The sequence below is a fragment of the Pristis pectinata genome, chromosome 24 (genome assembly GCF_009764475.1).
Source record: "Pristis pectinata isolate sPriPec2 chromosome 24, sPriPec2.1.pri, whole genome shotgun sequence".
Lineage (NCBI taxonomy): Eukaryota > Metazoa > Chordata > Chondrichthyes > Rhinopristiformes > Pristidae > Pristis > Pristis pectinata.
Genome location: NC_067428.1, coordinates 1,462,168 through 1,476,897, shown reverse-complemented (window position 1 = coordinate 1,476,897; position 14,730 = coordinate 1,462,168). Strand labels below are relative to the sequence as shown.

The 14,730-nt window shown below is 47.1% G+C and overlaps 1 protein-coding gene across 1 annotated transcript in view; it reads left to right on the top strand.

Annotated features, from left to right (window-relative positions):
• LOC127582632 (mitotic interactor and substrate of PLK1-like) overlaps positions 1-13,138 on the top strand; it is a 39,567-nt gene extending 26,429 nt beyond the window's left edge. The window contains exons 3-5 of the mRNA XM_052038099.1: positions 6,597-6,754; positions 7,505-7,543; positions 12,422-13,138. Of these exons, the coding sequence (XP_051894059.1) occupies positions 6,597-6,754; positions 7,505-7,543; positions 12,422-12,511 (287 nt within the window). The 3' untranslated portion in view covers positions 12,512-13,138. The remainder of the gene's footprint in view (positions 1-6,596; positions 6,755-7,504; positions 7,544-12,421) is intronic.
• Positions 13,139-14,730: the final 1,592 nt, after the last annotated feature.

Here is a 14,730-nt window from a genome sequence, read left to right as displayed (position 1 = left end):
TCTCAATCACCTGGTCATCCCGAGTCACTGACTGTTTCCGTAAGTGCCTCTGGAGCAAACGTCCCACCCCCGCAACTAAATGCAGTGGCCTCTGATTTCTCATTTACATGCTGTCTCTGAGCGACAACACTTGTCAGCAACACGCTCCACCTTCACCCTCCACTGTCTCTGATGCATTGTGCTGTGTACCCAACGTCCACTTGTAGATTAACAGAGTTTCCCACAACTAAATATTACGAAGATTGAGGTAGAGTTAGAGGGAAAACAGGGAATTATAGCCCAGTTGGCCAGACATTGGTGGTCAGGAAGAAGCTTGGTCCATTGTAAGAGATGTAATAGCAGAGCTCTTGTAACACTGACAGGATCAGACAAAGTCAGCATGCATTTACAAAAGGGGAACCATACTTGATGAATCCACTGGAACTTCTTGAGGATGGACTTCAGAAAGCTTTCCATAAAGTCCCACATGAGAGACTGGCATGCAAGGTTGATTGGCAGACAGGAAACAAAGAGGGTCTTTTATGGAGTAGCAGGCAGTGACTTATGGGGCTCCACAGGATCAGTGCTGGGACCCCAGCTATTTACAATATATGTTAATAACTTAGATGAGGGAATTAAATGTAATAGCTCCAGGTTTACCGAGTGGGATTGTGAGCTGTGAGGATGAGAGAAGCTGCAGTGTGATTTGAACAGGTTAAGGGAGTGGGCAAATGCGTGGCAGATGCAGTTTAAGGTGAATCATGTGAGGTTATCCATTTTAGTGGCTAATAAAGCTGGGTAGGTTATCATCTGAAAGCAATAGATTGGGAGAGGGGAAGGTGCAGCGAGGCCTGGGTGTCCTTGTGCACCAGTCAATGTAGGTGCAGCAGGTGGTTAGGAAGTCAAATGGTACGTTGGCCTTCGTTGCAAGAGATTTTGAGTACAGGAGCAGGGATGTCTTGCTGCAGCTGTACAGGGCTTTGGTGAGACTGCACCTCGAATATTGTGTGTACTTTGATCTCCTTATCCAAGGAGGGGTGTTCTTGCTCAGCAGGGAGTTCAGCGAAGGTTCACCAGGACTGACTCATGGAATGACTGGACATATTTACCGGAGCTTAGATGAGTGAGAAGGAATCTTCTAGAAACCTACAAAATTCTAACAGAACTGTGTGCAGGAAGAATGCTCCTGATGGCCGGGGGGTGCAGGACCAGGGGTCAAGGCTGGGGATAACTGAGATGAGGAGAAATTTCTTTGAAGTTGATGAATCTGTGCAATCCTCCACTGTAGAAGGTAGTTGAAGCCAAATTACTACATATGTTCATGAAGGAGTCAGATTTCATTGTCACAGCTGGAGGAATACGAGGAGAAAGCAGGATCATATTGAACAGTGGGGCAGGTTTAAAGGACCATCAGGTCTACTCCTGCTCTGATTTTCTATGTTCTATTTTCTTCAAACCACAGGCTCTGTTCCCTACACAGCCACCTTTACACAGCCTCACCTCAATGTTGTATTTGATCCCAAAGTGAGTATCCAACCACAGAGAATTATCCTTTGTGTTTGTGGTCAATATCGGATTTAATTATTCCAATGACTTATCCAACACTCTGGTGTCTTTATCCCAATTTACACTGAATTCTATTCACCTCTAACCGTGACTTTGGCCTGCATTGGCCACACTATGGCTATAGCTCCATTCTAAAGTTCTCAACAATATTGTGCTGTTTGCTTGTTCCTGTCACCTTCTGTTGTGTCCTTCAGCTCCACAATCCTCCGGGTTGTTCCAAATCCGGTTCCTTGTGTTTCCTTGACCTCCCTTGCCCACATCACTGACAGCTTGCCTTTAGTTCTCTGGATCCCAGGCTCCAGAAATCCCTTCCCGAATCTTTTCATCTCCCTAACACTCTCTCTTCCTTTTAAGAGGCACTTTGTAACCAGCCTTTTGATCAGACTTTTCTTCACCCCTACTAACACACCCTACTTTGACTCAGTATAAATATTTGTTGGATTACTCTTTAGTCCCTTGTGATGCTTCCCTACATCTCTCGGTGGGTGAGCATTTGGGGGACAGCGATCACCGCTCCATAACCTTTAGCATTGTCATGGACGGGGATAGGAGCAAAGAGGACGGGAAGATATTTAATTGGGGAAAGGCGAATTATGAGGCTATAAGGCAAAAACTTGAGAGTGTAAATTGGGATGACATTTTTGAAGGGAAATATACTATGGAGATTTGGTCAATGTTCAGGGATCTCTTGCAGGATGTTAGGGATAAATTTGTCCCGGTGAGGCAGAGAAGGAATGGCAGGGTGAAGGAACCATGGGTGACAAGAGAGGTGGAACAACTAGTTAGGAAGAAGAAGGCAGCATACATAAGGTGTAAGCAGCAAGGACCAGATGGGGCTCATGAGGAATATAGAGTAGCAAGGAAGAAACTTAAGAAGGGGCTGAGGAGAGCAAGAAGGAGACATGAAAAGGCCTTAGCAAGTAGGGTTAAGGAGAATCCCAAGGCTTTTTTCTTGTACGTGAAGAGCAGAAGGATGGCTAGAGTTAAGGAAGGTCCGATTAAAGACAAAGGTGGGAAGATGTGCCTGGAAGCTGTGGAAGAGGTTCTCAATGAATACTTCTCTTCAGTATTCACCAAGGAGAGGGGTCTTGATGACTCTGAGGACAGTGTTGGTAAGGGTAAACATTAGGACAGATAAATCCCCGGGGCCTGATGGAATATTCCCCAGGCTGCTTGGTGAGGCAAGGGAGGAGATTGCTGAACCGTTGGCTAGGATCTTTGAGTCCTCATTGTCCACGGGAATGATACCGGAGGATTGGAGGGTGGTGAATGTTGTCCCCATATTCAAAAAAGGTAGTAGGGATAGTCCAGGGAATTACAGACCAGTGAGCCTTACATCTGTGGTGGATTAGCTGTTAGAAAGGATTCTAAGAGCTAGGATCTATGAGCATTTAGAGAATCATGGACTGATTAGGGACAGCCAGCATGGCTTTGTGAAGGGAAGATCTTGCCTCACTAGCCTGATAGAGTTCTTTGAGGAGGTGACCAGGAAGATTGATGAGGGTAGTGCAGTAGATGTGGTCTACATGGATTTTAGTAAGGCGTTTGACAAGGTTCCACATGGTAGGCTGCTTCAGAAGGTCAGAGGCCAAGGGATCCAGGGAGGCTTGGCCTTGTGGATTCAGAATTGGCTTGCCTGTAGAAAGCAGAGGGTTGTGGTGGAGGGAGTGCATTCAGGTTGGAGGGCTGTGACTAGTGGTGTCCCACAGGGATCGGTTCTGGGACCTCTACTTTTTGTGATATTTATTAATGACTTGGATGAGGGGGTGGAAGGGTGGGTTAGCAAGTTTGCAGACGACACAAAGATCGGTGGTGTTGTGGATAGTGTGGAGGGCTGTTGACAGAGGGATATTGATAGGATGCAGAGCTGGGCTGACAAGTGGCAGATGGAGTTCAATCCAGAGAAGTGTGAGGTGGTACACTTTGGAAGGACAAACTGCAAGGCGGAGTACAAGGTTAATGGCAGGATTCTGGGTAGTGTGGAGGAGCAGAGGGATCTGGGGGTTCGTATCCACAGATCACTGAAAGTTGCCTCACAGGTGGATGGGGTAGTTAAGAAAGTTTATGGGATGTTAGTTTTCATAAGTCGTGGGATCGAGTTTAAGAGCCGCAAAGTAATGATGCAGCTTTACAAAACTCTGGTTAGACCACACTTGGAGTACTGTGTCCAGTTCTGGTCGCCGCATTATAGGAAGGATGTGGAGGTGTTGGAAAGGGTGCAGAGGAGATTTACCAGGATGCTGCCTGGATTGGAGAGTATGGATTATGAGGAGAGACAAAGGGAGCTAGGGCTTTACTCATTGGAGAGAAGGAGGATGAGGGGAGACATGATAGAGGTATACAAAATATTAAGAGGAATAGATAGAGTGGACAGCCAGCGCCTCTTTCCCAGGGCACCAATGCTCAGTACAAGAGGGCATGGCTTTAAGGTAATGGGTGGGAAGTTCAAGGGAGATATCAGATGGAGGTTTTTCACCCAGAGAGTGGTTGGTGCATGGAATGCGCTGCCTGGGGTGGTGGTGGAGGCTGATACGTTGGTCAAGTTCAAGAGATTGTTAGATAAGCATGTGGAGGATTTTAAAATAGAGGGATATGTGGGAGGAAGGGGATAGATAGGCTTAGGTGAGGTTTGAAGGTCGGCACAACATGGTGGGCCGAAGGGCCTGTATTGTGCTGTATTGTTCTATGGTTCTATGGTACATTAAAAGTCCTGTATAAATATGTTTTGTAGTTGTTTACTTAAATTTGGTAGGATTGACTACAATGTCTTCCAAAAGATAACATTTACCTTACAATTATACTTCTGAACGAATTTCTCCTCCATTATAAAAATCTAATATCAGCTTTGTATTCTCTCAGTTTTCCATTCTCTCCTTCCCCTGGTTTCTGAATCATCAGTGAGCACTCTGGCCAACTAAGTAATGATCATGTACAGGATGAAAGGTATACAACCCAAAACATTCTCAGCTTCTGTCTGCGCAGAATTTTACCTCTGGCTTTTTCCAACATTCTGTACTTACAGTATATTCCATATAATCTTCTTCTGAACTACTTTTGTCTCCTGTGCACTTTTGACTAACAAATATCCTTTACTGCTACTTGCAAAAGGTGTGAAAGTGAATGGACGCTTGGGTGTTTGCAGAACTGCCTTCTGTTCATGGTTTGCTGAAGTGAGAGTGAAAGAAAAAACTGTCAGTGGTGCTCTAATGAAGCAACTAACACGGCAACTTCTGTGATGGTTTGTATGTGCTGAGTGGAAATTGCTACTGTTAGTCTCATTGATTTCTAACCTCACCCCTTCCCACCCTAACCAATGAATGGCGTCCAGCCCTTAATTTTGCCATCCATTAAGTGGGGCAAAGATTTACTGCAGCCCAGTGCAAAGCTCCACCACATGGATACTAAACTCTGCCTGTGTTTGTTATCCATCACTCGGAACATTAGGAGTCAAATGTTGGCCAAAAGGGGGAACGGTGGTAGGGCCTCTTTCTGAAATTATACCAGCACACCAATCCAGCAGCTTTCTATTCATTTTTTTACATGATAAACCAGCCACAAGTTTACTTGAATTTTATTGGAAGCTGTTAACTACATGACTGGGGTGTGAACTCATGACCACTAGGTTGCTACTGCAGTACCATAACTACTAGGGGATCGTACCTAGAATTTGGCTTTTTCTATAGCAGCGAGCCGTTCACAAGCATGCCTTCTTCCACACTGTGGTAATGTGACCCAGCCTAACTATTGATGATGTTATTCGTTGTGGAAGGCATTAGATTTTGATGTCTCTGGTTGAGGCAGAACATAGCTCAATGTTAACTCATCATGCAGGCTAAACTATTCGGATCATTTACATTTTAGAACCATGGTTCTAATGTAAAAGAGAACGGAGAGAAATTACTGAACATTACAATGGACCTAGGCTGTAGGACACTGTGAAGGTGTACACAACCACACATCCCTGAAGGTAACAGGACGGTACAATGCTTGACTTTATTGGCTGAGGTACATAATATAAAAGCAACCAGGTCTTGCTGGAACTGTACACGGCACCTCAGACGAGAGTTGTGTATGTTCTAGTTACCAGACTAAGACAGCTTGATAACTTGGGGACATAGTGTCTTATGGCTCAGAAACAGGCCTCAGTACTGCCCCTCCCACAGTTCGACGCTCCTCAGTACTGTCCCTCCCATGGTGTGACCCTCCCTCAGTACTGCCCCTCCCACAGTTCAAAGCTCCTCAGTACTGTCCCTCCCACAGTACAGCGCTCCTCAGTACTGACTCTCACACAGTGCGACATTCCCTCAGTACCACCCCTCCCACAGTGTGACCCACCCTCAGTACTGCCCTTTTTTTTGTACAAAACGTTTATTCGTTAAAAAACACTACAAAACAACCAAGAGCAAACACGCTGCGTCGAGTACAGAAAGAAACAACCCGGCCGAAACCAATACCCGCGCAACGCTACGCCCGCAACCGCAAAACGCACGACACTTCACACCAGAATTGCATCTGTCTCGTCCACCACACACGCGATCCCTCAGTACTGCCCTTTTTTTTAATAATAAACGTTTATTCACTAAAAGCACTACAAAAGACAACCAGTGTCAATACACGACATCTAATACAGAAGAGAAGAAACTACGCAACGACATACTACAGTAGAGAATGCAAACTAATACTACCGAAACACACACGCAACTCTACACCCGTCAACGTGACACTTCAAATAAGAATCGCGTCCGTACCGTCCACGACACACGCGATCCCCTGAGGGGCCCACCAAGCGCGGAACTCGGCTAGGGTGCCCGCGGAAACCGCGTGCTCCCTCTCTAGACGCACCCGCGCGTGCACGTAAGCGCGGATCAGTACTGCCCTTCCCACAGTGTGACCGTCCCTCAGTACCACCCCTCCCAGTGTGACCCTCCCTCAGTACTGCCCCTCCCACAGTGTGACCTTCCCTCAGTACAACGTAGCATTCTCCCTGGGCTGTGCCTCTGGCAGTGCTTCCTCCATACTTAAAGATTAAAGATCTTGTTATTTCCTTACAGCACCAGCCCCCACATCAGAGTCCCAAAGTCCCCTGGTGCATCCTGAGTCGACTTCAAGAGCTGGAGCTTTGAATGGTGATCAACCAAAAGATCTTCCAGTGACACACAGCCAGGGAGGAAGGAAAGTGAAACCTTCAGGAAAAAAGGATGAATCTTCAGTGAGTTAAAGTTTGTGTTTCCTTCCCTTTCTGGCAGTAAATTGTGCAGACATTCCACTTGCTTTTTGAGGCATGTTTACAACCTCAGTTGTCTCTGTCTGTCGACAATAAATCTTGGGTCACATGGAAATGATTGGATTCCTAAGCTGATGAAAAGTCTCAAGGACTGTCACTGAGGTGTGATTGGTGGAGACTGAGAGCTGACATGGAAACACAGAGTAAACAGATAGAATAGGGAGGTCAACTTGATGTAAAAGAATCAGGTTCAATGACAGCTTCATTTGTTTAGAATGGGATGTGTAATACTATCACTTCAGAAAAGGAAGAGCTAATGTAAGAAATCTCCTTCCTCCTCTACTCTTTCTTCATTTGCTTCCTCTCTTACTTTTCCATCTTTCTCTATTGGTTTCCCCTTTTCCCCCACCTCTCCGACACATACAATGCCACACATAATGAGCCGAGTATATAACTATAGCACTGATGGTTTTGTGTGTAAAGCTGAGGTACTGTGCTGGTAGTTTTCCAGCTACCAGCACCTCACTGAGCCCCTGTGTAACCATGCAGGTTGAATGGGCCTGTATGTGACAGTGCCGTGAGATTGCCGAGACAGCTCAGCACAGAGTGTCAGTAAGCAAGTCCAAGAGACAGTGAGGGGCTAAATAGTATGGAGATCAGTCTTTATTGCATTTTACTGTGGTTTATCTAATGACACTTACTCAAGTTCTTGATGCATTTCTTTTTAAACTTCAGTATGCTGGTATCGAGCCTTCCGATGACATCAACACTGAGGTAGTCACGTTTTCCTTGCTCCGGTCTTCAGCTTGCTGCCTTTCAGTCTGTTGCATGCCACAAAATATACTCAGCGTTACTAACTGCTTGGCTGCTACTCTTCAATGGCCTTGAGAGACATAGACTCCTCTGGCTTATATAGTTGCGTGTGCCCTATTGATGATTTGTTCATTAACCATTTCTGGGTCTTTTATTCTTCACATGGGCACCTCTGACAAGAATGTTGCCTACCCCTAGGACCCTGGAGAAGATGATGGCAAGGCACTTCCTTGAACTACTATAGTCTGTGGGTGAAAGTAATCTTACAATGCAGTGGGTCTGGTCACAAGGAACTTCGATTATAAATTGGCACAGAGTGGCAGAACCAAGCTGAAAGCCTGTACAGTTCCCCCATATTCGGCTTCTCCCTGAGATCCCCACCGTCTCAGCAGCCGGTCTCAGAAACATTGATTCACGTATATAATACCAAGAAATGGTGAGGGACTGGACACAGCACAGGCTCTCGAACCAGACAACATCTGGCTCGTACTAAAGGCCTGAGCTCTACACATTGCTGAGTCTCCAACTGTTCTACAACAACTACAATACTGGCATCTACCCAACAATCTGGAAAAGGCACTGGACAATCCAGTCAATTACTGGCCAGTTGGTCTACTCCCAATCAGCAATGATCAGGTCCTACCTTGGATCAAAGAACTGAATTCCAAGAGGTGTTGTGACAGTGATTGTCCTTGACATCAAGGTATTATTAGACCACATGTGACAATCGAGGAGCTGAGCCCTGGTACGACTGAAGTCAGTGTGTAGCAAGGGGAAAGCCTCTGACTTATGGTCAATCATTCGAGCCCAGGATATCCTTGGGGGAGTTCCTCAGAGCAGGGTTTTTGGCCCCATTACCTGCTGCTGCTTCATCAATGACCTTCCTCCCACCATAAGGTCAGATGTGGGGATGTTCACTGTCACTGCACAATGTTCATCCCCGTTTGCAGCTCTTCAGCAAGTGAAGCAGTCCATGCCTGCATGTAGCAAGATCTGGACAACATTCAGGCATGGGCTGAGAAGTGGCAAGGAGCTCACAAGTCACAGAAATGCCAAACCATGACTATCTCCAACCTTAGAGAGTCTAACCACCTAAATCTGACATCGCCGTGAATATCCTGGAGCTCGCCATTGATCAGAAACTCAACTGGACCAGTCACAGATACTGTGGCTGATAGAGCACTTTGGAGGCTGGGCATCCTGCAGTGAATGAGTCACCTCCCGACACCCCAAAGCTTTACCACTATCTGGGAGGCATGAGTCAGGAGTGTGATAGGAACCTCTCTAATGGATGAATGCAGCTCCAAAAACACCCCAAAAAAAACCTCAACACCATCCAGGACAAAGCAGTCTGCTTTGTATTGTCTATCCATCATCCTAAACATCCATTCCCTCCACCGAATGTGCACAATGTTTGCAGTGTGTAACATCTATTAATGCACTTGCCTAGGCAACTTCGACAGTGCCGACCAAGTTTGTGGCCTATCACCAAGGGAACAAGGACGGCAGCTAAATGGGAACACCACCACCAACAGATCCCAGTCATATCACATACTGTGCTGACTTGGAAATGTGTTACTGTTCATTCATCATTGCTGGGTCTGGATCATGGAGCTCCCTACCCCTCACGTGTTGTGTGAGCATCTTCACCAGAAGGATGGCAGCACTTCACCAGGGCAGTTCACCACCTTTTGAAGAGCTTTCTCCATTATGTCCGGGCCCACTTTTCCCTTGATCCCCCGTAGCCCACTCCAAATGTTGACCTCTCTGATATTGACCCTCCTCCACCCCAACAAAGTTGCAGCTCCCTCTATGACCACCCATCGGCCCACCTCCCCATTCCAACGAAGTCTCTATGACCCCCCAGCGCTGGCCTGGCATCTCATCTCCAATTCTCCCTCAGCCCTGCCCTCCCAAGTACTGATCCTCTCTTCAGTCTTTGTGATCTGCTCCCCAACACTTCATCCACAAACACCATTCTTTGGCAGCCTTGGACCTCATGTGCAGTGGTTTGTCTGAGCCTGGCCCAACAGGCAAAGAGCTGGCTGGCTGACCAGTGTCTGGGTGGCCTGCGTTAGATGGTGCAGGTCGTGGATTTGATGGGTGATGTCGAAGTAGGTTATGGGCTACAGTGGATGGTACACTCCGCTTGCACCAGTGTCAAGGGAGAAACTCTCGTGTAATGTGACGCAGGTTGGCTATTGAGACGTGGAAGTTGTCAGCTTCTTGTAATCTCTGATCTGCACAAGTCTGGATAAGTAGACTCTGCTCCTTCATTTTGTTCTGGTTTCTCGGGTACCAAATCTAACCAGTTATATAGAGGCAGAAAACCTGCAGGTCAGGCAGCATCTGTGAAGAGCAAAACAACTAGCGTTTCAGGTCGATGACATTTCTTTCAACTAATGGGCGAGCCGTGTCCGTGTAGGTTTCTCTATCCAAGTCCTGGCACGTGTGACAGTGATTGCTCATGTATGAGATTAAGTCACAGGAGGAACCCTGCCAGCCTGCCCCAAAGCACTTTGCCGTGTGGGGACATTTTTGGTCAGTGGTCCTTTTTCATATTTAGGTCCATGAGATCTGACCAAGGCCCTATAACACCAGCCTCACTATTTAAACTTCCTCAAACCCAGGGGAGTGGTAGAACCAGCAGCGATGTTCAGTCGTAAAGTGCCAACCTTGAGAAGTAGCAAAACCTGGACAAAATCTGCAGATGATTTGGGTAGTCAGTGCCTTCGCATCAGAAGTCTGAGACCGCTTCACGTTCTGGGCCGTACAGTACCTAAAAGCTTGAACTGTATGGAAACAGTCGAGAGAGATCATTGTTGGGCTATTCCAGCACAATTTTGGAAATATTCAAGAATGTTACCTTCCTACATCCCATCACACTCTGACACTGATGCGCAGTCCGCAACACACCATCCTTCCGTCATAAGGTCAGATGGATGGTGTTCCCTGATGATCGCACAGTGTTCAGCACCATTCAGATAATGAAGCCGTCCACATCCAAATGCAGGAAAACCTGGACAATATCCAGGCGTAGGCGGACAGGTGGTAAGTAACATTCACCCCACACAGGCTCCAGGCAATGACGATGTTCAACGAGAGAAAATCCGGCAATCACCCCCTGACATTCAATGGCATCACCATCACTGAATCCGCCACTATCAATATCCTGGGGGTTACCGTTGACCAGAAACTGAACTGGAGTAGCCATGCACACAATGTGGCTACAAGAGCAGGTCAGGGGCTGGGAATCCTGCGGCAAGTAACTCACCTCCTGACTCCCCACAGCCTGTCCACCGTCTACAAGGCACAAGTCAGGAGTGTGACGGAACACTCTCTGCTTGCCTGGGTGAGGCATCTTCAACACCACTCAAGAAGCTCGACACCATCCAGGATGCAGCAGCCTGCTTGACAGGCACCCCATCCACCACCATTCACTCACTCCACCACCGACACACAGTGGCAGCAGTTTGTACCGTCAACAGGAGGCACTGCAGCAACTCACCAAGACCCCTCAGACAGCACCTTCCAAACCCACCACCTCTACCAGCTGGAAGGACAAGGGCAGCAAGGGCCCAGGAACACCCCACTGGAAGTTGCCCTCCAAACCACACACCGTCCTGACTTGGAAATGTATCACCGTTCCCTCACTGTCGCTGGGTCAAAATCCTGGAACACTCTCCCTAACAGCATTGTGGGTGTACCCACACCTCAAGGACTGCAGTGGTTTAAGGCGGCAGCTCACCGCCACCTTCTCAGGGGTAACTAGGGATGGGCAATGAAATGCTGGCTCAGCCTGCGAAGCCCACATCCCTTGAATCCTGTACACCATCCAGCTACTACACCACACAAACATGGCGTAATACTGCACCGTTACATTGCTACACTCGATTACCAGTTTAATCAGTTTGCCACAACAACATGTGCTGAAGGGCCTGTTCCTATGCCATACTGTTCTATGTTACAACTTTTCATAAACGTGCTGTATCCCATTCAGTTTTACACATAGTACGTACACCCCATGGCAACCCCTTCCCAACCTTAAACACATAATTCACTGAACCCCCCCCCCCCCATTACGTCCACAAATGCAAGATACCATGTATCTTCCTGACCATTTAACACACACTTTATCACATCAAGTGTCACGTGCACCATAAGCCAAACAAAGCCCATCCATCCACTCTCACACTGCACCCTATCACAGTTCTCAGCCTTGCACAACTGCTTCCAATCCAAGTCCATACCTTTTCCCATTCTTTTCCCCAACTTGTCGGACACACTGTAACCCATTCCCCCGCCTTCACTGTCTTGCATTCCTCTCACACAGCACCGAACCTGACGGCCCAACACCTCCTGAGGAAGAGATGGAGCTGCCTGTTGCTGATGTCAGATGGCGGACTCCTCGTGGGGTCTAAGGACAGAGCCCACTCTTGCTCGGATTCCCTTGGGGAGCCTGCCCGGTCCTAGTCAGGTCACATCTGGCAAGGGATCAGAGACCCAGTGGGATCGCAGGCCTGCAAAATAGGAAGCAACAAATGACTAACTTTTTTTCAATTATTTATTTTATTAATTATTTCCCTAACCCTACATGCACCCACCATACTCCCCTCTCCATCATATTCATTGTAGTCCACTCATCCCCCCCACCCCCCCCCCCCCCCCACCCACTGGGATTGTATGTCATTTTTTTTGTTTTTTTTCATGGCGTTGGAAATCTGTTAACTTATCAAAGGTGCTTCATGCTCTTGTGGGTTGTCTGTTCTGTGTTATGGCAGATGCATAATTTATAGTTGTACAATCCCATTCTCCTGACTCTTGGCTTCTTACCTGTAGGTAGTCGAATCCACCAGAGTCACTCGCCGTAAAAGTGCAATGGCCCAGCGCTGGGAAGCAGGGATATTCAGCAATCATCAGGATGAATGAAGCCAGCCTGCAGCCAATTATATAACTGTATATATATACTGATGGTGAAATTCTGGAAAGCACTGCCTATTGAATAGAAATGAAGTTCTTTGTAGCACTCTGGATTGATTTCTTTATCTGAGTAACTCTATGACCTGCAAACCTCAAGAACAAGGTCCCCAAAGTCCAAGGTCTAAGCTTCTTGCTCCAATTTGCCAATCCTGTCTAACTCCCTACTTTTTGATCTGTCAATCACTATCTCACCCAATTCCCAGTCTGGATATTAATATAGACTATTCTCTATCAAACACACAACTAAGTCACAGAGAATCCTTTCCTCTGATCTCCATATTCAGGCCCAATATCATGTTCTTCTTTTACTAACAGTGCCTTGTTAGGTAGATGTGACGTGTTGCCGTGAAGGTAATAGTGTTCGCAGCCAGATTTCCATCCAGTTCCCTCCACATCGCCAGACCTCTCAGCAGCTTATCTTTGGTAAATTTACATGAAACCCTGATTTTCTTGAAAGGAACTATGAATAAAAACCTCTGCATTTTGTTTCCATAGATATCAATCAACCATTTGCAAGAAAGCAAATTTATGCTTGTATGCCATTATTTAAACTACATGAATAAACTAGCATTTGGAACAAAGTATGATCGGTGTTCAGATTCCTGCTGCCAGTGGTGCTGGGGCGCAGATAACAAGGGATGCAGCGTGTGTGAGTGTGCAACTGAGCAGTGTGGGTGAGTGAGTGCTGTGTGAAACGTGAGCAGCAAGTGTGGAGCGTGGGCAATGTAAAGAGTGAGGAATGCATGCTGTATGTGCAGTGTGTGAGCCAGTGAGAGAACTCAGTGACCTCTGGAGAATAAAGCAGTGTAGAGAGGATGCAAATGAGCAAATGTTGTGCCTTTGTTCGAGAAGGGAAATGGGGGATAATCCAGGTAATTATAGCCCAGTGAGCCTCACGTCAGTGGTAGGGAAGCTATTGGATACCGAGGGACAGGATTTATGCACATTTGGAAAGGCACGGCCTGCTTAGAGACAGTCAGCATGGCTTTGTGCGGGGCAGGTCATGCCTTACAAACTTGATTATTTCGAGGAGGTGACAAAGGTGTTTGATGAGGGGCAGGCAGTGGACGTTATCTACATGGACTTCAGTCAGTCCCTCATGGTAGGTCGATTCAGAAGATAAAGATGCATGGGATCCAGGGTGAATTGCAAGTTTGGATTCGGAACTGGCGTGCCCATGGAAGACAGAGTAGGGGTGGAAGGCTGTTATTCTGGCTGCAGGTCTGTGACCGGTGGTGTTCTGCAAGTATCGGTGCTGGGACCTCTGTTGTGTGTGATATATATCAATGATTTGGATGAAAATGCAGATGGGTGGATTAGAAAGTTTGCGGATGACACCAAGATTGGTGGAGCTGTGGACAGGGTAAAGGGCTACCAAGGAATACAGTGGGATTTAGATCAGTTACAGATATGGGCAGAGAAGTGGCAGATGGAGTTTAATCCGGGCAAGTGTGAGGTGCTGCACTTTGGGAGGTCAAATGAAAGGAGAAAGTACACAGTTAATGGTGGGCCCCTTATAACAGCATTCAGGTACAGAGGGATCCTGGGGTCCAGGTCCATAGTTCACTGAAATTGGCTACGCAAATAGATAAGGTGGTAAAGACGGCATACGGCACGGCTGCCTTCATTGGTAGGGTGTTGAGTAGAAGAGTAAGGAAGTCACGCTGCAGCTGTATAAAGCTATGGTCAGACCGCACTTGGAGCATTGTGTGCAGTTCTGGGCGCCCCATTACAGGAAGGATGTGGAGACTGTGGAGAGGGTACAGAAGAGGTTCACCAGGATGCTGCCCGGATGAGAGGGTATGAGCTATAAGGAGAGGTTGGACAAACTTGGGTTGTTCTCTCTGGAGTGTCAGAGGCTGAGGGGAGACCTGACAGAGGTTTTTAAAGTTATGAGAGGCAGAGATAGGGTAGACAGTCAGAATCTGTTCCCCAGGGTAGAAATGTCAAACACCAGAGGACATGCTTTTAGGGGTAGAGGGGGGAAGTTTAAAGGTGTTGTGAGGAGCAAGTTTTTTACGCAGAGAGTGGGAGGTGCCTGGAGTGGGTTCCCGGGGTAGTGGTGGGAGCAGGCAGTTTGGTGGAGTTTAAGAAACTTTTAGATGGACACATGAATATGAAGGGAATGGAGGGATGTGGATGGTAAACAGGAGGAGGACATTTAGTAT